Below are 25,155 nucleotides of genomic sequence, written 5' to 3' on the forward strand. Positions count from 1 at the left end.
ACCACATGAAAATTCATGGTAAGGGTCACAAGTCGCATATTGTACTTTACTTTGCAACATTGAGCCTGACTTGAACATTCTAAACAGGAACGTGAAACTTTGTTACGGTTCTTTTCAAGTATATCATAAATTGTTTCTACTGAAATAGTATAAAATAAAAGTAATATTCAGAATAATAATATTCAGTGTAATAATAGTAATATTCAGTGTAATACGCCCACAATTAACCCTCTGAGCATAAAATGCACTTAAACGTTTGACGCATGTAAACGGGTTTTGTCAGTACTTACAAACTACAATATTGGCGTATGTACAAATTGTACAAGTATGCATAATTCACATGCTCAGATGGGATATTCGGAACTGAACTTGGAACTTCGAGTAGCGTTATTTTTGAGCTTTCAGAAGTAGATCAAAATGGAATATAACTCCGGCGATATTGTTATATTTTTCATTGCGTTTAAAAATTGCGTAATGGCTATTTCTTCCACTTAAATGATTTCGTTGAATCTGGTACTGTTAAAACTCTTTACATTTACACTTTATTTGACCATTTAAGAACCAAATGGAAGAATAATGCTCTGTTTACAGAACTGTCACCAGTGGTGGAATTTCGTGCAATTTTTTTTACGGTAAAATGAAGTTCGAAGAGGATTCTAGACGTTTATGATGTCAAGAAACTCAAAACTACAGCATTGGCAATAGCGTTGTTTGTTTGATTGTTTGATTTGTTGTTTAAAGTCTACTTTATGAACAGAAGGCTAATCGGGACTGGGCCTACAGTTTAAAGTGGGATCTGAGGATGGCCAAACGGATCCGGATCCGAAAAATCCGGATCCATTCGGATCTGAAAGTTCCGGATCTGGATCCGGATCCGAAAGTTCCGGATCTGGATCCGGATCCGAGAGTTCCGGATCCGAAATTTCCGGATCTGGATCCGGATCCGAGAGCTCCGGATCCGCGGATCCGGATCCGGGTCTGAAAGTTTCGGATCTGGATCCGGATCCGAAAATCCGGATCCGGATCCAAGAGTTTCGTATCTCAATCCCATTATAATATTACCACACCTTAGTCCTACAAGAATTTTTTTCAAGTGTTGTTCCTAAAATACTTTGCTACGCATCGGCTAACACACTCGTGCACAAATGTCCGAAGTGATTTTGTAAATGCCATTGAAACGAATATGTATTCATTCGAATGTATTGGAAATGAAAACACATAAATGTGAGACATTCCATTCCAGGATGAAACCTTTAACACATATAACAAGATAGAAATGTTATAGAAAAATTATACAATTGTTCTACAGTTACAGTTTTACAAATTAAAATAAAACATTATAATATATGTAGTGTTAAATAATTACAAAGTGTAAGACTAACAAGGGAGGTTATCTAAAGGTCCCCCTCCGATTTCCATGAAACTTGGCAGTATAGTGGGGCCCAAAGGAAGAATTATGTGTTTTTTTTTTCAGCTAAAAAACGGTTTTAGGGGGCAAAACCCCCTCAAATGTCAAGATGAGGACAAATTGAAGTGAGGATCTGACCCCTGTGTCTTTCCGATTTCCATGAAACTTGGCAGGTGTATAGTGGGGCCCAATGGAAGAAATACGTGTTTTTTTGTTTCAGATAAAAAAAACGGTTTTAGGGGGCAAAACCCCCTCAAATGTCAAGATGAGGACAAATTGAAGTGAGGATCTGACCCTGTGTCCCCCTCCGATTTCCATGATACTTGGCAGGTGTGTGTATAAACGGGCCCAAATGAAGAAATACGTGTTTTTTTTGTTTCAGCTAAAAAACGGTTTTAGGGGGCAAAACCCCCTCAAATGTCAAGATGAGGACAAATTGAAGTGAGGATCTGACCCCTGTGTCTTTCCGATTTCCATGAAACTTGGCAGGTGTATACTGTATAGTGGGGCCCAATGGAAGAAATACGTGTTTTTTTGTTTCAGATAAAAAACGGTTTTAGGGGGCAAAACCCCCTCAAATGTCAAGATGAGGACAAATTGAAGTGAGGATCTGACCCCTGTGTCTTTCCGATTTCCATGAAACTTGGCAGGTGTATAGTGGGGCCCAATGGAAGAAATACGTGTTTTTTTGTTTCAGATAAAAAAACGGTTTTAGGGGGCAAAACCCCCTCAAATGTCAAGATGAGGACAAATTGAAGTGAGGATCTGACCCCTGTGTCTTTCCGATTTCCATGAAACTTGGCAGGTGTATACTGTATAGTGGGGCCCAATGGAAGAAATACGTGTTTTTTTGTTTCAGATAAAAAACGGTTTTAGGGGGCAAAACCCCCTCAAATGTCAAGATGAGGACAAATTGAAGTGAGGATCTGACCCCTGTGTCCCTCCCATTTCCATAAAACTTGGCAGGTGTATAGTGGGGCCCAATGGAAGAAATAAGTGCTTTTTTTGTTTCAGCTAAAAAACGGTTTTAGGGGGCACAACCCCTTCAAATGTCAAGATGAGGACAAATTGAAGTGAGGATCGGACCCCTGTGTCCCCCTCCGATTTCCATGATACTTGGTAGGTGTGTGTATAAACGGGCCCAAATGAAGAAATACGTGTTTTTTTTGTTTCGGCTAAAAAACGATTTTAGGGGGCAACCCCCCTCAAATGTCAATATGAGGACAAATTTAAGTGGGCATTTGATTTGTGTGTCCCCCTCCGATTTCCATGAAACTTGGCAGGTGTATAGTGGGGCCCAAAGGAAGAAATACATGTTTTTTTTTTTTGTTTCAGCTAAAAAACGGTTTTACAGGGCGAAACCCACTGAATTGTCAAGATGAGGACAAATTGAAGTGGGGATCTGACCCCTGTGTCCCCCTCAGATTTCCATGAAACTTGGCAGAAGAAATACGTGTTTTTTTGTTTCGGAAAAAAATTTGTTCTAGAGGGCAACCTCCTCTCAAATGTCAAGATGAGGACAAATTGAAGTGGGGATCTGACCCCTGAGTTCCCCTCCGATTTCCATGAAACGTGGCAGGTGTATAGAGGGGCCCGAAGGAAGAATTACGTGTTTTTTTGTTTGAGCTAAAAACTGTTTCAGGGGGCAAAATCCCCTCAAATGTCAAGATGAGGACAAATTGAAGTAAGGATCTGACCCCTGTGTTCCCCTCCGATTTTCATGAAACTTCGCAGGTGTATAGAGGGGCCCAAAGGAAGAAATACGTGTTTTTTTTTTCGGCTAAAATACTGTTTTAGGGGGCAAAACCCGCCTCAAATGTCAAGATTAGGACAAATTGCCGTGGGAATCATCTGACCCCTGTGTCCCCCTCCGATTCCCATGAAATTTGACAGGTGTATAGAGAGGCCGTATGCCCCCTGTTTCTTCCTATGCCATATTTACGTGGTTTCGGGGACTTCAATTTCTCCTCATCTTGACATTTGAGGGGGGGCTCTATACACCTGCCAAGTTTCATGGAAATCGGAGGGGGAGACTTAGACCTCCCTAGTAAGTAAGTGTATTAATTACAAACCGCGCACGCGAGCACACACACTATATATATATATATATGTGTGTGTATGTATATTATATATATATGTATATTAGCAGGTAACAATATGTTATAAGCACATTCTTACTTTCCAAAGAAGCGCATGTGGGATGGCAAAACGGATCCGGATCCGAAAATTCCGGATCCGGATCCAAAAGTACCGGATCCGAAAGTTTTGGATCCGGATCCGAAAATTCTGGATCCGGATCCGAAAGTTCTGAATCCGGATCCGAAAGTTCTGGATCCGGATCCGGATCTGAAAGTTCTGGATCCGGATCCGGATCTGAAAATTCCGGATCCGCGGATCCGGATCCGGATCCGAAAGTTCTGGATCCGGATCCGGATCTGAAAATTCCGGATCCGCGGATCCGGATCCGGATCCGGATCCGAAAGTTCTGGATCCGGATCCGGATCTGAAAATTGCGGATCCGGATCCGGATCTGAAAATTCCGGATCCGCGGATCCGGATCCGGATCCACAGATCCGGGTCCGAAAAATTTTAGGATCCGGATACTAAGGATCCGGAACCAACCGGATCCGGATTTCGGATCCGCCAGGATCCGGATCTGGCCACCCCTAGTTCATGGAGCGTGGATCGACCATCACTTCAGAAGTCTACTGTGAAACATTACGACAACTCAGACGAGCCATCCAGAACAAGCGTCGGGGCATGCTGACTTCCGGTGTAGTGTTGGTTCACGATAACGCTCGCCCGCACACTGCTGGACGTACTCAAGAACTTTTGGAGCAGTTCCACTGGGATGTTTTTGGTCATCCTCCCTATAGCCCAGATTTGGCACCGAGCGACTACCACCTCTTCAGGCACATGAAACAGTGGCTTGCATCGCACCGCTTCGACAATGACAATGTGCTTCACGATGCTGTTAGCAGGTGGCTTCATTCCCAGGCGGCAGATTTTTTTGCAGAAGGAATTTCAAACCTTGTAAAACGTTATGACAAGTGCCTCAATTTGAATGGTGATTATGTTGAAAAGTAATGTCATGTTCTAAGTTTCAAATGTATATAATACAAGTTCTGTATCTACGAATGTATGTCATTGATAACCAAACGGAGGTTTTTTTCCGAATTGCCCTCGTATATCTTGAAGTTGATTAGGTAAATTTTTTGTTACATTGGAATCGTACAAACCCTTTATATTGTCAATATTTTTGTGTATGGAAGGGAGGGTGAGAGACGATAATACGTATGGTTGGAATAGAGAAAACATCTGCTTGTATCCTTGAATTTTTGGAAAGTTCACCTTGAAAACCATGAATTGTACTTGAATTTTATCATGGCCCTAGTGACCACCATGAATCTTTTTGCGATATCCACACTCAAACTTCACCTTTTGTCTGTGAGGATCATTTCATGTGCTGAAAATTATCTTTCAACAGAAACATAGTCAGTAGTGCTAATTTGAATGCTGAAATATTACTTCGCAAGGCGTGAATACCAAAAGGACCAAACTGACGCGAAAGTGAGCAAGGCCACACAGATCAGAAGTTTGTACTTGGGTGCCAAAACTGAGAATGAGGAGGTGAGGGGGAGGGGCAAAGACAGTTTACTTTATCTTAGTAGGCAAGGCTTAGCATTAAGACACTACAGTGCAGGGGTAAAAAGTAAGGGGACTTGTCCCCTTTCGCTGCTACTGTCTGCAGGTAACAGTGACGTCAGACATTTTTGTTTTGTTTAAAGCTTTGATAAACATCATACACTTGGAGGGAGGGAACTCGACAGAAAACATGTTTCAAAAACGCCAGTCATTGAATTATTTCGCCACCAAACCTAGTAAATACCTCTGATATATAAAAATCCTATAAAACCTAAAAAATATTTCATTTAGGCACATAAACCTAAAATAGGTTGTAACAAGCAAAATAGGTTATTTTAGGCACTATAAATCTTAGTCAGTTGTTTAGTTTTTTATGAAACTTGTATTTTATATAATTTGTTATTTCTTACTTACCTGCAAAGGAAAAAAATAGGTTCTCACCTTTCCCCTTAATTTTGAGTTTTTAGTTCGCTTCTTTCTCTCAATCCCACATATGGATATCCAAGCCAATGCACTCTTTTCTTTTCCACACATTTTAGTCTAATCTGATTTTATTGCACAGTAGAATTTGATTGGACGTTAGGTACAAAATTACCTTTGTGTTGCCAGACTTATTGATTATAGTGATATTGATTCAAGTATGTTGAACTGTGGATGAGACGAGTTTCTAACCACAAAGTACGAGATCAAGATATAACTTTCTAAAGCTAGTTGAACATAGTTTGCTCGTGACGTACAATATACGTATTCCAAAGAAGAAAATTTCAATGTATTTTCCAAGGAGCAAAAGGAGAAAGAAACCCCATTCAACAACAATTTCCGGTATCTTTCTTCCGCAAATAAAGAAAATTGATTACATTTCGGAATCATTCTTTCACTACGTTTTTTGTACACGTGATGAAGCAAATTCGATATGTATTGATGTTACACCTCACAGATTGTAAACAGTATTGCACAAATAGAATTAACAGGGCTGTGGTGTTACGACACTAGCACTTTATCCTTACAGATATTAGCCCAGAAATTCAGACGTTGTCCGAATTTGAGATAGTATTGTTTTGCTGGATAACTATTATCCTTTGTGGTCATCCACCTGATAGGTAATGCCAGATTATCACGAGATAAGAGGTTTAATATAGATGATCCTTGTCCTAAGGTCTTTCAGTAGGCGAGGTTGTGGGTTCGTGTAATTTGGCAGAGGGGCTAATGCATCTGTTCTTTCTTGTTAGCAGCTACGTGGGAAGGGCGGGGGAGGTGGCCGTTCAGATCTCAATGTCTGGATACCTTCTCAAGTGCATTCTGGTCGCCCTCGCGGTTGTCGTCCTTCTGTCGGTCTACTTGAAGAAGAGAGCCAGAGTTCTCTACCTGATGTCCAAGATCCCAGGACCCCCGACTCTGCCCCTCATTGGAAATGCTGGACCATTTCTTTTCCTTCCTCGAGAGGGTAAGTTCGACTGCAGGTTGTAATGCATTGTGAACTCTGTTCCAGAAAGTCCACCGGAAGAATATTAGGATTCTAACCAAATGTGAAATTTATTCATTATCTAGCTCAGGATTTTAGTTCGAGAGTATTTAAAAAAAAAACTAAAAAAAAAACAACTTATCCAGCGTTCATTATTTGTTCAGAAAATGGAATCCGTTAATCTCCCACCCTCTACTGAATCTGTTCACAAACATTGCGAACGAAATTGATGTAAAAACAGCTACATTATAAAGGGTGTCCTAACAAGAACGCCGGATTTAATAACGTGAAAAAAAGTATTTTGTTTTCATGAAATGGCATATATTTCTACATTATTACAAAGGGTACATATTGCCAGTGAGTATGTAAAACAATATCTGTCACACATATGCCCCACGACTTGCTCTGCATGTAGTCACTATCGAAGAAATTAGTGATGGCACACAAACTTGCTCCTCGGTCTGGCCGATGACATGTCGAATTTCCTCGAGTCATGTCGAGTTCTGATAGGGTTCGGGGATTGTTTTCATAAACCTGCGATTTCATATACTCCAGGCCCGTAGCTAGAATTGATCTCCAGAGGGGGCTCACGGGTTATCAGGGGGGGCTTTGTAAAATAAGTCCCTTTTTCAAAAGTATATCAGTATTAAATTAAGGTAAATTGAGTGTGACGGGGGGGGGGGGGCATTAAGTTACATATAATTTAGAAATATGATACAAATACTACATTTTTCTATATCTTTTAAAACATCAGTTGAATTGTTAATTGACTGCTACTGAAATAATCTCTTACTACACACTCCATACTACTTTTGATGACACAGATACTTATATCATACATTCAAGCATAGTGCCTATAGTACATTCAACCACCGGCCAAAGCAAAGAAACTCCCTAGTTCCCAAAACTTGGGAGCTGTTGACCTTTGACGTAGATGTGGAAGGCATATGGATGATGACGTCAAATTCACGGATTTCCTGTCTAACCGGAGTCCACAACAGGGGCAGCGAAGGTACAGATAAGGAAGCTCCCATGTGATAGAACTTTCTAAAGTCTAAAGAAATACTTGCCGCTACTTAGACTTTTACTTATAAATAACACGAATGTAATAGCTGCTTGTTCATTTTCTGTGAATTTATCCTTCACCAAAGTTGTGAGCAAAATTATATCTGCTGTCTACATTTTCACTCTTCACTGCAGACAAATTATACAAAATAGTTTTACCTAATGCCAAAGGGGCTGACGGGGGCTCAGGCCCCCCTGGCCCCTACCTGGCTACGGGCCTGGTATACTCCCAAAGGAAGAAGTCGCAGGGTGTCAGGTCACATGAATTCGCAGGTCAGTTCTGGTCGAAAGAACTCTGATTTGTCGTGCAGCAAAGCAATTGTCTCGTGTGAGGTGTGGCAGGTAGCGCCATCCAGCTGAAACCAAAAGTGTTTAATATCCACACCATTCAAATAAAGCAACATAAATATATAAGAACAGTGCCGCCAACCCAACAACAAGACCATGGCGCAATTCAAATACGGCGTTCTTGTTGGGACATTCTTTTTATTTTCCTTACATGCTCTGAATTAACCATTTGAAATGTATACTAAACATTTGAATTTGATCAAAATTATTTACATTTTTGTTGTGAAAATGCTGAATCACGTTCACCAAACACGTGATTGTGGCTTCAAGCAATACAATTTGTGACCTGTACAGATAACAGTGATATTCGAATCTTTTTATTTTCCCAGCAACATGATTTCTCAAAACATGAGATATAGAAAATTATAATTTAATGAAATACAGAAAACAATACCTAAACAAAAATTCCGAAGGGTGAAGGGTCATACCGGCGCATTGAGATGTATTGCTGTTCTCAGCTACACTGCCCCCCCTCCCGTCAATTCATGTCTCGACTTTTGTGACACTCATCTGAAGGTCCTTGCCCTCAACTCCCCTTATTTCTCGCACTGCCCGAGTTGCAAGTATTGGATGATACAGTTGACCTCCAACATGTATTAATAACCCCAGAATTATTTTCTTGGCTACTTCCTTTTTCACTTTCCCATGAACTTTTTCTAAGCCACTTATCATTTTTTTTCACTAGGTCTCTGTTTCAGAAGGAAAGATTTAACAGGTTTCCTGTTGTTCTGAAACTTTCGTACTGGCAAGAAACAAGTGAGCTGCTTTTAAAGAGAATAAAAACACTACGAAATGGACCTTCTCTCGTGAAAACTTAAAAAAACAAGGTAATGTTAAGAAAATTGCTAAAAATGCACTAAAATGCCAAGAATATATTTTGCAAACAAAAAAAAAATGCCTCATCAAGATGTTTTGTTTCGCTCCTTTTATGAAACCAATGAACATCTAACTGAGCAATGTATTGCCCCCACCCACAAAATGCATAAAAATCCTAGCCTTAGTAAAAACCAGGGAACGGATTTATATGTAAATACACATTTAGTTATTTTCACCAAAATATGGAGAAAATTACATTTTTAATAATATAAGATACTACAAAAACTACATAAAATACAGTACGCTTACATTGAATAATTGTAAAACAACACAAGATGAGTTTTCATTTTCGGTTTTCAAAACAGTAAATAACAAAATTTTGTTGTTAAGTGTTCAAATATGAATTTCATTCTGTTGTCTCTTATCGATTTATATTGACAAACTGCGTTCAATATCGCAAGAAGTGGTGGGAATGTATTTCAAATTTGTCAGTTTTTCGCAAGAAATTCACCCAACTCTTTCGGTCACACGGTGACAGTTATTGCTTAAATATGGAGTATATGTTGAGAAATGTTCTGAAATATGGAAATAATATGTAAAAACTATGTAAAATATTAGCCAAAACCTAATATGTATGTACTTGTACAAATGTGGAAATCAAACTGAATTTTCGAGTCTACATGTCATGATACGCAAAGAATACAAAATATAACTGATTTCAGCTTCATACATAAATATGAATTTACATTTAAATCAGTTCTCGGGTAATAAATATTAAAATCCATCCAGGGTGGTATTCGAAAGAGGCACTGCATCCCACCTGGTTTCAAAGTTTTGGTCCTTGGGAGCGGAGGGAAAGAAGTTGCTCAGATTCCAAATCGCTCCATTCATCTATTACTGTCCATGTTGTTTCGCAGAGACAGGTTTAGCTTCCGTAACACCGGTGTAATACAAAATTATGGAATTTTCTCTCGCAGGACTTTTCAAGAAGCTAGACGCGGTGGCGAGAACATATGCTCCTTTGTTCAGGATATGGACGGGACCAGTGCCCAGTGTCCACGTGATTGATCCTCGGGATGTGGAGGTGAGTTTTCTCAGCAGGCTCTGTTGTTATGCTATTGTAGATTAATACATTTAGAGTGTTTGTAACAGCGCGCTACGACGTTAGGAGTTCCGGGTTCGAACCCTGGCCTGGTCATGCGTGTTCTTGGTGAGTGCCCCTTCACCAATTTCATATCACTCATTCTCATCGTCGCGATTAGACAACACTGGCAAAAAGTGGCGCCAAATAAAAATTCAAATCAGAATATATATATAAAATTATATTATGAATTCGTATCGTATGTGTACATTATTAAAACTGTTGGTAATTCTTCTCTTTCGTTACAGGTTGTGTTGAACAGTACAAAACACATGGACAAGGCACTGTTTTATGAGTTTCTCCACTGTTGGCTGGGCACAGGACTTCTGACTAGTACAGGTAAATTTTCGACGTTACATTCGACTGAGTGAACAGACACCCACGGTGAAGTTGGACTTAGCTGCAGTCGAGTCGGGACACGTCCAGATGGCCGCAGCAGTTGAAATAGCGAGCCTACCAACAACATCGAACGTGAATAAGAGTTAGCAGTGGGTGCTGATGTGAGATGACGTCCGTTCTGGAGTTATGATGACCCTCTCCTACAAATGTAGAACAGTCAGAAGATATATTAAACGGGAAAATGTTAAGGTAAAGGGGGTGTGGGCCTACCCAAATGTCAACCTCCCTTCCACGTAGTACACCCTGAACTGCATTTTGCAGACTAGCGAGGCTCTGACGTCTGAACTCTCAGCCAGTAAAATTCAGTGTTTGAATTTATGAGGATCATTCTGTTTATACAGATTCTCATTGGAATGTAACTGCATCACTCCTTGGAGAATAGGGATAGAACTAGCTCACCCCAAAACTCAGTGATTAATTTTCAGATAATTCAAATAGAGTGCGTATTGAACCTATCCGGCTAACAAATCAAGATATTTTCTCAGGTTATCGAAACTTTGAATTCTGGATAAGTTCAGAAGTTTTTGAGAACTTGGCGCTACTCACCTTCGGGAACCACACGCTAGTTGTCGGGAGTTTTGAAAGTTTACCCGCAAGCAATAGAATCTATTCCGACATTAGTATTTTAACAATTTGGTTGATTGTTTATAGAAAAATACTACAAACATAATGTGTTAGGCTAGGCGAGGATGCTCAAAGTCAAGCTTGTAACTCTCACACTGATTAATATCTCCCTTCTTTGCACTTCTCCTCCAAACACAGTGGCCTGGCTGCAATGTTGCCAGTAGCACAGAAGCGATTCTCACTAGATCTAACTGTCCGCATTTTGTCTAATTGTATACACACAATAAAATTACTAATTTTATATTACAATTGAATGTGCTCACAGTCACGAATCCTTTTTTTCTAACATTGCAATTCCGTTCATCGGCTCTGATCAGTTTCTAGACAGATGGTAGAAAAACAATAGATTGTGAATGCTGAGCGAGAATGTATCGATAAACTGGGAAGCACCCACCGATTTAAAAGTAACGAACTTTAGCAGCTACGACCATTGTCCATTCTTCAGCCTGCCAAAAAGTTCAAGAAAACTTAAGGTAGACCTATTTGAAAGATATGGACAATTACCGACTGGCTGTTGCCAAATGCAAGTACATGTATTGGTACTATGTAGGTAAGTAGATTGCTGAAACAAGTCTTTTTCCAGGGTTGAAGTGGCACACTCGCAGGAAACTGATAACACCGACGTTTCATTTCAAGATTCTCGAGAACTTCGTGAATGTCTTCAACGACAAGGCCGCCATCTTGGTGAAGAAACTCGAAACTGAAGCAGAAGGAAAGACGTTCAACGCTTACCCCTACATAACAGCTTGCGCATTGGACATCATATGTGGTAAGAAAGTTGCAACTCTAATATTTTTAAAATTGTGATGAGAATTCGTGTTTCTGCTAGTGTACATGGTCATTGAAATAATTTTGATTAAGGTTTCATCTTTGTAATAAAGTTATTCATAATTTACTTTCTTTACATAACAATCTCTGAACAAAAGAGGTTTCTTTCAAGACATTAGTGATGTTTGGGTGTAGCAATTAAAGGCTAACCTCAGTTTTTAACGTAACCATCCATTCATTCACTTTTTAGGCAATACAAGACATATGGCACATACAAAAAAACAGAAGTTTGTCATTGAGTAATGCATTTGCTATAGGCCATGGTACACTGCCACCCCCTTACACCCAACATTACAAGAAAGCAGGAACGTAGATAGGTTGATCAGTTTGGGGGGGCCCAAACGTAATTTTTTTTCTATCAAACTATTATAACTTAAACTATTTATACACCACATAGGCCTATATTGTATACATACATTATATATATATATATATATATATATATATATATATATATATATATATATACACACACACACACACATACATACAAATACATCATGCAGTGGCGTAGCAACAGATCGCGAGGCCGCCATCCGTTCTTTAAATTTGAAATCTCAATGTAAATCGATACTAAATGTTCATGGATACGTCAGCAATTTACCATATTTAAATAATAATAAATTGCTGACGAAAATTATATTTAATAATATCAGTCACCCGGAAAGTGTATTTGAGGAAGATAAAATCTGAAGCTGTAGGGCATGCCTGTACTCAACGGAAGCGTCATGGGGGCCATGACACACACCCCCCTCGAACTATGAAATATTATAATGTGGAGATATAAAAACGTACGAAAATAACATTGACTCAGATTGTGCAAGAATTTCGATTTCGTCCTTGCATGTAGGAATGGGTTGTCTGAAGAGAGAGAGAGTCAGGCTCCAGAAGTTTGCAGTCTACAACATTGAGTAATTTTTGTTTTATAACCATTGATGCTAGGGTAAAAGACATCCCCATTTAGTCGGAACAGTCCATTCATGTTACGTCCATGATTTGACGTATTCATTCAAATTATAACGTTTAACTGGAATTTATAACCAGAGAAAAGCAGAATATTTTAATTTTATTACGCACAAAAAATTTCCATATTTTCTCTCTCATTTAGGCTATATTTTTCGTATCAACCGTTTGGGACGCAAGGGCCCTTTAGGCGCGAGGCCCCGGGCGTTCGCCCACTCCTTGCTACGCCACTGTGTGTGTGTGTGTATATATATATATATATATATATATATTCTTGGAAAGAAAAGGAGCAAGGGGTTCCGGGTTGGATACCCGGTGGATGCTCATAGTGGTTCGGATCCCACTTAACACTGTAGAACCAGTCCCGATTAGGCAACTCATGTATACAGTTCATACCGGAATCGAATCAGGTATCTCTTAGTTCAAAGCGACCGCGTTAAGCACTATTCTAAAGGGCTGGCCCAAGTCTTCTATGGCATCTGATTGTTCACTTGGGAAATGATGACGATAAGAAATTATATGCACTCGTCTAATTTCTTAAAATTAATCTTATTTGTGTGTGGACAACTGAATATATGATGGTACTGGATAAAACAAAGTTTGCACACGCTCAAATGATTACGCTCTCGTCTTTGGTTTTGGCAGGTTCAACAACCTTCAATTAATCAATCAATCGAAAGGTTCAAGGTTCGATCGCTGGTGGTCACGCCTGTAGCCAGAATTTGATTTCGGAAGGGGATTATCCCTTATCGGCAGCAGCCGCCATCTAAAGACGAAAAGTTTGGGGGAGGGGTAAATGCGCTGAAGATGAATTTCTTTGTATATTGCAACTTACCATATACAAGATGTTTAATTCTGTTAATGAAGTAAATTTAATTACTACTACACATTATAAAAATCAGATATTTGTAGGATTTCGGGAAAGGACTGCAGCCCCCGAGCCCCTTCCCTAGGTATGTGCCTGCTTGTATTAGTTCCAAAATTTCTATGCTGTTCCAACATCGTGAGGACAATTTGGGAAGTACTTGAAAGCGATATGGAAGCAAATTCTGCTCTCGAAACTATATTGGAATCGATGTGATGACCACGCGCAACCGAATGAAAGAACTCTTTGCAGGCCTTGTCCCTCAATATTAATTTTACTGACTAATTGTAAGTTTTTCTCGGCCTCCTCGATGACGCAGTGGTAGCATCGCCGCCTTGTAATCAAGGAGTCCCAGGTTCGATTCCCGGTGAAGTCGCATAGTGGTTCGGATCCCCGATTAGCCTTACTATACATAAGTGGACTTAAAACACGAACTCGATAATTGGAAGGTTTTAGAAGAACTAAACATGGCTTCTTATGCATCGTACAACTTTGCTTCTGTTCACCCTACTTTTACAGTTTTTCTTCCTAAGAAGTCCACTGAGTATAACACGCTACGAAACCAGAGGTCCAAGGTTCGGACATTGGACAGGTATGGTTGTATCATGTCTGTCCCATCGCCATTCCTTCGGCTCATCATTCATCCTCATCGTCGCATTTAACCCAAGAGGTAGAAAAGCGGCGTAATATAGAAATATATAAATGATTGATTTGGTTCATTTCACTTCGCTTTTCTGACATTTTTTGGCCAATCGTGAAGATGAAGATGAAAATGAGTGATGTGAAATTGATGAGAGGACCATCATAAAGAACACAAACGCCCAGTCCGGGATTCGAACCCAGGACCCCTGGCATTATAATGCACCTTGTTAACCACTGCACAACAAATAGAAACAGAAAATGCTTGATACGTTATTTGCTTCTCCATAACTCATGATCATAAGTATTATTCGCTGTATGACTAGGGATTAATTATATTTGTATGTCTAGCCAACCTAGCCACCTAAGCAGCAGCAGCTTCCGCATTTGCAGGTGGAGGCTAAATGAAGGGAAATAACAGAATGTCAGAAACAAACAAATTTTGTAACATAAAACTTATAGAGCATGCAGACGGCTGTAAAAACAATTTGATACATACCTAGTTTCCTTCCTTAATTGAAACGTGGGTTTTCCTTCATTATACATGAGATCAACCACCCAGGGAATCGAACCCAGGATCTTGTGTGGTAGTCAGACTCTCTTTTAGAGTGCCAATAAGTTGGATATTTGGTCGATCAGTCGATCCTGATCCATTGTTTCCAGAGGAAGACAATCTGGCAGCTTCTCATTCGACATTTTACTCGCGATGTAGGAAAACGAGATCACAAACACTTCGTGATGCTATCTTCTCGCGTTTACAGGAGATTACCACCGCTCGTACCACAAATCCTACTTCAAACTATCTGAAAGATATCAATTGTCCACCAAATCAACAGATGAACCGACCGCTTCGATGTTTCTTCGAATTTTCAGAAAGTGGCATTTCCCCTCCTTTGCAGGGCAGGTCATTAGCAGGAGGGTTGAGTGCATGTGAGAAGAACCGCTATGTCATTCATTCCCGCTCCGAAAAAGGGACAAGCAATAGAATTCTGTTCTTGGAATTTGAAACGCATGGAGATATCTTTTCTGAACCATAAAATAATTAATCCAGAAAGTTCTAGCCACCCGTAGCTAAATTTTGCTGTTTGTGTCGTCCTTTCGGCGCCCATGGTGCCAGTGCAGGGCCAGATGAAGAAAAAGTTCGGGTTTTGGGGGGATCCTAGATCTGGTGTGCAGCAGGGAGGAAAGGTGCATTTTCAATAGGTCTCAAGACTTCCCTGACCGGGGCGGACCACAAAACCATGAACTGCATCCTCTTCCAATACATCTGTTTGTGTTCAACAAGCAAGAAAGAGGGAAATAAGAAAGAAATGCCTTGCTTTGGTTCGTGCTACTGAAAATTGAAGAAGTGTTTCAAACTGCAAACAAAATTTACTGAAGAATTAGTTTGCAATATTTGTCATCAAAGTAAAATTTCCAGCAAATACAGACCAGTTTCCCGGGCCCACGTGGACGTTTGCCGGGGCCAGTGCCCCCGGGTGCCCCCCCCCTAACGACGTCTCTGCAAGAGCGAGTGGTGTCTCGTGCGTAATATTTTATCTTGTAGATGACATTCTATTAGCATTGAGAATTCAGGTATGCACTGTTTTCTGGGCCAAAATCTAATTGTACACTTCGCAACATCTTATTTGACCGCCTCGAAAGAATTCTAAGTCCCGAAATCGTAAACTTAGCAACATTGCACTTCAGCTCCAGGTGAGAGTAGCCAACTTTGAGTAGGTCCTTCCACTAGACGAAAAACGCTGCGGTGATAGGTTTTCAATTTAACACTTTCCATGAACTTAGAAACTATAAACAGCTATTATAATACACAGTCAAACAGAATTAATAAATTGTAAAAAGAACCTTGAAGGACATTTACGATTCTGCTTGCTCGACTTGAAATTTGGGGGGTTTGAAATACTGAATAGAGTTTTTCTCCAGCTGGAGGAAATTGCCATCAAGTTTGCGCAGAAAGAAGCAAATTTGTGAGGAGTTTATGCGACAGTTTATTTACAATGGATTGCATTGTATCGAACAGTTCTCAAAAACATATATTTTACACGACTTGTCGAGAAAATGTGCTTGAAACACAGGAAGGTGGGAGTCTTCATAAACGTCAACATGTTTTTAAGGGTATAACGTCATTACGTTAACGTAGAGCTGTTGGTTAGGCGCTGCTATCCTTATTTTTCATGAAGCGTGAAAGGTCGCGGGTTCAAATCCCACCCTCTCCTCCTCCTTTTTTGTTTGCTAAACAGCAAAATGTAATGTTATTTAAGTTATGTATTGTTTGTTCTTCACTGACACCTAAAATATTGATTATTTGATTTCCATATACTAAAAAAAGATATACAGTTACGTTAAGTAGTGATGTAGTGCAGTACTGTAACGAAGGAGTGCGTTTAATGAGTTCAAATTGCTAAGATTGGTAATTTTATGTCCGTTCCTTCGTAATGACTGTTGTCAATACCCTCACCACCATCTTACCACGCGTCTAAAACTAATAGTAAATTGCTAATTAACATAAATAAATTGTTATTGCGACGAAGGCCGATTCGATAAGAAACTACTAATAAGTATTTATATAGTGAGTAAAAACAAAAAATTCAAAACCTCATAATGATCGTTAATTCCTCACTGCTTTGTATCTAAAATGTTTGTCTTTGAACAGAAAGTACGAGTATCAGATATAACAAACTTCCTGCACTAACTTTGCAATATTCGAAACCACCATTACAGACTTTGCTCTATGTAACTTAATTCTGCGCATTCCACGTGGCATGTGACTTCCTCCTATCATCGAAATAACTTTCTCTTACTATTTCCTTTCCTCTCGTGAAATACAGAGACCAATGTTAACTTCTTAGCACGGTGGATAAACTTTACACGCAACGATATAACATAACCCCACAGCTCTACAGCACCTTGGCGGGCCTTGGCTTACCTACCGACTGCTGGTCTCCCTCCCACACTGTTCAGCCGTCACCTGTTATAGCGTGGAGGTCTCAGACCAGACACACAACGATATACTCCTGAAAAAAATCGGCCTAGGTGGAGAATAGAACCTACGACCTCCCTCGTAAGAATCAAGCACGCTACCTCTTCTGCAGGTAACTCATGTTAAAATTTGCTACCAGTTTGAAGAAACCAATTCACACATAATGTCATATCTATAATTTCCTCATGGCAATTTTCATGAGGAAACGAATTCAGATAAAATCGAGAAACGCTGAAAGGGATATTTTTCTTTATTATGAAGTGGAGATATGGGACGATACGATCCCTCAGCAAGAAAATTTTAAGTAAGCTACCTCCAACTTTTTCAATGGTCATAATTACTAATTAGGGTCCGGAAGTTGATGAAAAATCAACTTTTTTTCTGACCCTTAAAAACAATGCTAAACCTGATATCATGTCCGTTTCCCTTCAGTTAGAGCCGGAAAACACTTTCTATTTTACATTTATTTTTGCATTTTTCGGCCTTTTTTTGGGTTTTAGTTTATTTGTCAGTATTTTTAACAGTTTTTGTTGCATTTTTACTTAATTTTGAGGTTTATTTTTCACCTCCCCTGTTGTTTCGTGCATTTTAAATGCATTTACTAGTAAAACTTACATATTTAGATTTCTTGACATGGTCGTTTTAGCAATTTCACCATGAATCGAAAATACGGTCAATGGAAAATGATAATATTATTCTTAACTGAAATGTTTGGCAATGGATTAAAATACTTTGTGTGAAGATCTACTTTGAGGTTCTTTATCTGGACACTATTATCGCTTTAATCTGTAGTTTTAAAGTGATATTAGTCACAATATTAAATGCAATTACGCTCTGGTATACGCGAAGCAGAACTGTATTTTCGGATGCTGGCCGACTACAGTATCATAGAAGGCCCACTCTGAAAGGAGATGAATTGGTTGATTTGGTGTTTTAAGTCAACGTTATGCATAGTAAGGCTAATCGGGACTGGACCTACAGTTTATAGTGGGATCCGAACCGAGTGTATAAAATAACGTGAACCGTGTGGTGTAGGGGGATCGTTTGCTTATGGAATAGGTCATGAGTTCAAACCTACTTTTTTGCAAAATCTTTTTCGGGAAGTAAACGGCTTTGGACGAGAATGCTTATCTACGTTTCTTGGATATTTCCGTTGATATTTATGCGATTTATGTCCAGCATTTCCGGATGCAGAAAGTTGACATGTAAGTTTTAATATGTGTTAACTTATAACAGCTGAATGAAAGGAAAAGTATTTCCTAAAATCCTGCCAATCACTGAAAGATTAAAAACATTAGTAGAAGCATTACTTGAGGCATGCACAGTGGCGACGATTATGGAGTGTGGAGGGGCAGATAACCCCGCACTATGATTAACATTATCTTCCAAGGGAAAGAAACTGTCCTTGCCCCCCCTCCCCCACCTTGCCCCATCAGTTTTGAAACCGAATCGCCGCCACTGAGCATGCATCGCAATATTTACAGTAATATCATATAATATTATATTACGTTATTAGAACACGTCGTACTCGGTAAATAAAAAGGAAAAAATAATAAGGAAAGGGTGGGATTTGAACCTACGATGTTTCGATCTTGACGAAAACAGTAAAAAAACGAAAGTGCTGTTATCTAACCAACTACTCCAGGAGATTGCTAACAGAAAGCTCAGTAAAACACGTTAATCTCAGTTGAAGCAACATTGTGCCGGAGTTTCGAACCATTTTTCGCCAAGAACCAAGGAAAAGACACACTTTGCAGAATCGTTTGGTGTTGTGCAAGGTATCTTTACTAAATATTTCGCATAAAATCATCATAAATTTGCCTTCTTGCATTCAAATGTGACCGCAATTCTTTCCAGGTGGATGGGAACCTGTTCAGTGTTTCACAATGCACTTACATTTTCCTATTTTCAACATTCGTATTTCTACTTAACATTTTTTTGTCTACTCATATTTTATTACTGCTTTAGGGTATCTTTACTTTATGGAATGTGAAAGAATGAAGAAAATCACGAGCGCTTTCATTCAGGAAGAAGAAATGTTGCAAAGTTGGCTACTCTTAGTTGGCTCTGAAGCGCTATGCTGCCAAATTTACGAATTCCGGACTTTGAAATTTTTCAGGGCGGTCAAATAAGATGTTGCGAAGTGTACAACACTTAAAATCGTTTTTTATTAGTTTAAAGACAATTCGGCGCGAATCTAGAAAAACTGTAATATTGATTGATTTTGTTTATTTTACTTCGTGTTTTGTGACTCTTGGCTAATTTGCGAAGATGGGGATGAATGACGAAATGATGAAATTGATGAATGGACATTCACAAACAATCAAGCCCGAGCGGGATTCGAACCCGGGACCCTTGGCTTCGCAGCGCGATGTGCTAACCACTCAGCCACAGGGTCCAAAAGAAAAAAACTGTAATAGATGGAATAACCAAAATTGGCACACTGGTAGACAGTAGCGGCGATTGGATGAGAGCAGTTTACTTGCTCTTGGTAAACAGGGCATAGAATTAAGAGGCCATAGTGCAGAGCCTTCTGCCAACTCACGCTCCCCTGATCGCCGCCACTGCTGTTAGTAATGACAATAGGAAAATGCCGATTAGATCATGTTTCTAGGAGGCGGGGCTCAGAGATATAGATAGTGGTCAAAGTCCCCAATTTGTACCTATTGTTGAAGCATTGTCAACAAATAACAATATAAACTCGACAACAATAGACTAGAACCTATGTGATGTTCGTTGCAATTATATCTTCCCAAAATGTACTATACATCGTATTTCCTATGTGCCATCTAGTAACAGATGTATCTAAGAAAATGTGTACACACGCCAAGTAAAAAAATCTCAATATTCACATTTTCTAAAAGACGTTTCTCCTTCAAAAGAACAAAATGTTCCACGTCGAAAGCCCTTGTACGTAATTGTAATTCATCATGGCATTAAGTTTTTCCTACCAATTTGTTCATTTAAACTCTTGATATCTTTGCAGAGACAGCGATGGGAACCTCTGTGAACGCCCAAGCTTCCTCAGACTCCGAATATGTGACAGCCGTGTACACGTAAGTCTCTTCAGTGGCGTCCAGGAATCTTGTAGGGGGAGTTTCGTGCGTAATAAATACTGAAGCTATTCGATGTGTTCAATTTTAAAATATACATTTTGGAATCATTGAAGATGCGTTTAATTAGGAGCTTTCCCATGCAAAAATTCATGGATTAAATTTCCATTTCCCACAATCATGTATATATATCCAACTGCAAGATAAGGGTTTATATTATTTACTGCAGGCTGAGCGAGCTGCTGACCTGCAGAATGGGGCGCCCGTGGCTTCACCCTGACGTCCTCTTCCAGCTGAGTCCCACGGGGAAGGACTGCGCCAAGTGCCTTAAGATCCTGCACAGCTTCACAGAGAAAGTAAGTACCAAGTACTACTCGCACTATTCGGATCAACACGGGGCCGATAAATATATTTATAAGCATGCATGTATGTGCGTACGTATAAACGGGCGCACACAATGGTTTGGTATTGGGGCCGAGCCGATCGTTTTGATCGATCGCGGGGTCGCAAAAATTCCACGCGACGCTCTCACGGAGACTAATTATCCTGGAAAAAAACACATTAATTTTGCACTAATATTATGTGAAACAAATTTTTGGGATTCCATAAGAGGTATTTCAATATTCTGATGTAATTTTGGAATATTTTAAAGCAAATTTTCGTTAATTGATGCTTGCGTATTTGCAGTGAAAAACTCACTAATATTAATCAATATCACGCTTTCAGCACGCTGGCTCCGCCCACTCCTCCCATCCTCCTCCGCCGCGCCGAAAATAAACACTCGCTTATATTGTAAAACAGCTGATGAAAATATTTCGATAGATGTTATCATCGATGTAATTTTAAGTTCCAATAAAGAAGCAGTTCTACCAACATTGAATCGTATGAAGAACAGAGAATTGAAAATATCTCTCACTTGAATAGAAAAAATAGAAAATGACAAATAGGCGTTCCTAATATTTGGGACAGTTAATTCATGGAAACAGATGTCCCAGAAACCGAGATGTCTGGCAACTATAACTAGTTTCATGAATATCAACTCTACTGATAAGGTACTAAGCAGAAGTGGGACACTTTACACATGTGGTTCTAGGTACCAGAATAATTTGCCTGTGATGGTGAAGCACCAGAGTACTACTATAAGGAAGAGAGCTGACACCTTCAGGACCTCTAACAATAACACCCACCACTTACACTCTAGGTGGTGATTTCATCATTAAAGCTTAGAACGACATTGTAATTCTTTTTCCACAAAACTCCTCTTCTTGCTGTGATACTTCACTCTTCTTCAATTAATAATGATTACACTATTACAAAAGTTACTCTTTCACAAATAGTTAACGCATACATTATTAGTTTTCATGTGATTAAAGATAATTTATGTTAAGTTTAAGTTAATAAATAAATTTTACTATTCTTAGGTCATAAGAGATAGAAAAGAAGAACGAAGAAACATGGAGGAATACAAGGAAGATGAATGCAGTGCCCCGGGTAAGAAACAAGCTAAAATCCATGCAAGAAATAAACGCACGGCCATGAAATTAGTCGGGTGGCAGAAGTTCGCGCTGTTGCCATGTCGGGGCACAGCCCCGTGTGTTCGGAGGTTTATGAGCACTCTGATGTGTAGATATGGGACTCCATTTCTGGGGGCTGTAACCAACTTTCAATTCACATGAACACCGGCTCTGTATTGAATGGGACTCGAAAGTGCCCCCGGAGAGAGGTCGGTCTGACGCTCGAGCTAGCCAACGCAGCCCGGTTGACGTTGCCACACAGTGCGCGGGAACCAGTGACTTTTGTCCCACTCTCGCTTTGTTTTTCCCGTATGTGACACCAGCGCAATTCTGCCCAGCCGCCTATTTTCATGACCGTGGTGTTAGAATAATTGGGTATTAAAGGAAACTACACGTTATGGATAAACACTTGGAGTCATTGAACAACCACCTCGTCAGCCATTTTTTTTCTTTCTGAGAAATCTTTCTCGTTTCTTCTAAGTATATCGCGACTGCATCAGATTTCCCACATTTTTGATCTACAAAATATGTTTCTCTGCACATGTGAGGAAAAGTTAGAAAAATATATAACTTTACGATAAAAGTTTTGCTCCGGAAATATTTGGTTGTGCATCATTGCAAAAATATTAGCAGCCGCCACAGTATACATGATTTTAATCCATTTATACAATGCTCTTTCGTAAAAAGATAGGTTCTATTTTTATTTTGGTCACTTTGCGTCTACATTTTATACCTCTTGGTTTAATCGCCACGGCGAAGATGTATTATGAATAGATGAAACAGATAAGGGGGCATGCCTGACGAGGGTTCGAACTTGGGACTTCTGACCTCGTAGCGCGTTACGCTGACCACTTTGCTACAGAGGTTGGCATAGAAATACACACATGCAATAGTGTATGAGAGTATAGTCTAAGGTAAAGTAATATTCTCTAATAAGAACCTATATTTCGTCAAATAACCTAATTTATTCAATAACTTAATTTTTAAATCCGAATATACTATAATGTTCCCGCTCTTATAGGAGATTTGGGTTAAGATGTTAAGTGTAAAAACTGCACAGGTGTCAGTGTTAACATGCTACGAAGCTAGATTTCCTACGTTCGAACCTTGATTCAGACATCTCTTTTGTCCACTTCATCACTTAATCCTAGATTCTAAACGTAATTAACCCAAGGTATAGAAAAGCAGCATTAATAACCAAAATAGGAAGATATTGTTGTGAGCAATAGCTTGTGTTTATTATTTCAGGCAGGAAGAAGAAACCAGCATTTCTAGATCTTTTGCTGAAAGCGTCCGGAGACGGGAAAGAGCTAACTGACAAGGAACTTCGAGAAGAAGTGGACACATTCATGTTCGAGGTAATTTTGTCGTCTCCCGCCTCCACCACGCCATGCGGCTGGCAACTGCTAACCTGCCTAGTGATGGCATCCATACAGGATAAAGTTCAAAATTTTCAAGGATTCGGATAAAAAAAACAGAAAAACTTGATAAGAAAACCTGTTTGTCGTAATGACATTACACGCTGCAAACAGTCTAGTCTCGCTGTGTTATATTTCTACCCACTTTGCTTTCCTGCCACTTTTAGCTAATCGCGGAAATGAGGATGAGTGATGATGTGATGGAATTGAAGAGGCACTCAAGGAATATTCGAACCCTGTACTCCTGGCGTTGTAACGCGGCGCACTAACCATTTCACCACGGAGGTCGGCCAAAACTGACACGTGAAAGAGATGTTTTAACACATTGAGACTAAACAGAGAACAAGACTGGCCTAAACAACTCATAGAAGAACGATACTCTTCCTCACACACGAGACGAGACAGCCAAAAATTCTTCGGTTCACACCGCAGTTTCTTCAAAAGTTTGCTGTAAACAGAGTACTAACTGTTCTGTGCCATTCAAAAAGATTTCAATTATGGAATCTTATTTTCTTTGTTCCTGATAACCTTGTCCTTTATCTTAAGGCCAGTTTAGACAGAGAAAAAGATAAACTTATTTGATAATATTTGTTCATTGTTGTTACTTGAACTTCATAACAAGACTATTTCCGTAAGATTGGATTTTTTGTACCTTACATGTGCTAATCTCGCTGTTTTATCCTCAAAATTCACCAATTCAGTTGGAAAAATAGTTTTTCTCTAGTTCTAACTTAAGCTTTCCGTCAATAGCGATACTCGTAAATCATTTTATGAGAATGGAGGTTATCTCAAAGTTTTGAATCTTTTCAATAACTCGATTTTCGGTCACCCGAAAGATTTTGGGTATATTTATCGGCCAGGAAACAAACTATCCCAAATATTACCACGTTTGACATGTCAACACTCTCTGGCTTATTCAGACCATTGTAGACAATATTGATAGATTTGTGTTATGGTGGTTCTTGTTATCTAATAGGCAAATTACCTCTAATCAGGGACATCAGATATTACTAGAATGGTTAAATCAAGACGACTTAGGTGGGCAGGACATGTGGTACGAGTGGGAGAGGAAAGAAGTGTTCATAGGATTCTTCTTTGGGAACCTGATGGTAAGAGACCACTAGGAAGGCTGAGATGAAGATGGAGGGATAACGTTGAGTTGGACCTAAAGGAAATCTGTAAGGATTTAAAAGATTGGATTGATCTTGTCCAGGATAGAGACATATGGAAGGCCTGTGTCGCTGCAGCCATAAACCTTCGGGTTTAAGAAGGCTATAGAGAGAGAGCAGGGTCATCTACACGCGTCAGAGGGATGTTAGACATATATGAACTTGATACAGATACCGATATAACCCAAAACTTATCGGTAGCTGACAGTGTATTTATTTATTTTATTAACTCGATATGAAATTACATTTTTACAATTGCGATTTTTTCTGGAGAACCTGAACATTTAATTTATCTATTTAATACAGTTAACAAGGAGAAAGAAGTACTTTTTTTTTTTAGAAAATTTACAAAAATTTAACCGGTACGCGTCCGTCCCTCTCCCGGACGGCACTTCAGTAGCTCGAATCTGAGTTTCCTTGAGTGTGTTGTCAGGAGCCACAACCAGTTCAAGTAAACGAACACAGATGGCAGCACCAACACATTAAAGAACATACGATGGGAAAGTTCGACAAAAAAACTTAATTTCAAGAAACTAGAAATTATTCTTAATAAAGGTAATAATAGTAATAATCCGTCGCGCAACAGCCCATGAAGGGCCTAGGCACACCTACCGACTGCCGTAATAAAGGTAAAGCATTTAAAAATAAACAAAAGAACCAAGTAATAAGAAGTAATAATGCATTAACTAATGAGTGATATATGAAGTAGTAAGGTTTCTGTTAAAATAATCGAGTAACCAGGATGAAGTATGCTAAAGGTATAAAGTGAAATCCTAAGACTGAGCTGGAACAACATTAAGCCATCACCGAATGAAATC

At 39.4% G+C, this 25,155-nt stretch overlaps 2 protein-coding genes across 3 annotated transcripts in view; one reads left to right on the forward strand and one right to left on the reverse strand.

Moving 5' to 3' along the window:
- Positions 1-25,155, reverse strand: part of LOC145997070 (cytochrome P450 4C1-like) — a 155,098-nt gene that overhangs the window by 86,390 nt on the left and 43,553 nt on the right. The window lies entirely within an intron of this gene.
- Positions 4,082-25,155, forward strand: part of LOC145984037 (uncharacterized) — a 105,009-nt gene continuing 83,935 nt past the window's right edge. The window contains exons 1-9 of the mRNA XM_083117378.1: positions 4,082-4,389; positions 6,283-6,497; positions 9,722-9,828; positions 10,134-10,224; positions 11,492-11,677; positions 20,170-20,239; positions 20,466-20,592; positions 21,658-21,727; positions 22,999-23,108. Of these exons, the coding sequence (XP_082973504.1) occupies positions 4,082-4,389; positions 6,283-6,497; positions 9,722-9,828; positions 10,134-10,224; positions 11,492-11,677; positions 20,170-20,239; positions 20,466-20,592; positions 21,658-21,727; positions 22,999-23,108 (1,284 nt within the window). The remainder of the gene's footprint in view (positions 4,390-6,282; positions 6,498-9,721; positions 9,829-10,133; positions 10,225-11,491; positions 11,678-20,169; positions 20,240-20,465; positions 20,593-21,657; positions 21,728-22,998; positions 23,109-25,155) is intronic.

This window comes from Lepisma saccharinum, chromosome 1 (assembly GCF_977018435.1).
Source record: "Lepisma saccharinum chromosome 1, izLepSacc3.1, whole genome shotgun sequence".
NCBI classification, from domain to species: domain Eukaryota; kingdom Metazoa; phylum Arthropoda; class Insecta; order Zygentoma; family Lepismatidae; genus Lepisma; species Lepisma saccharinum.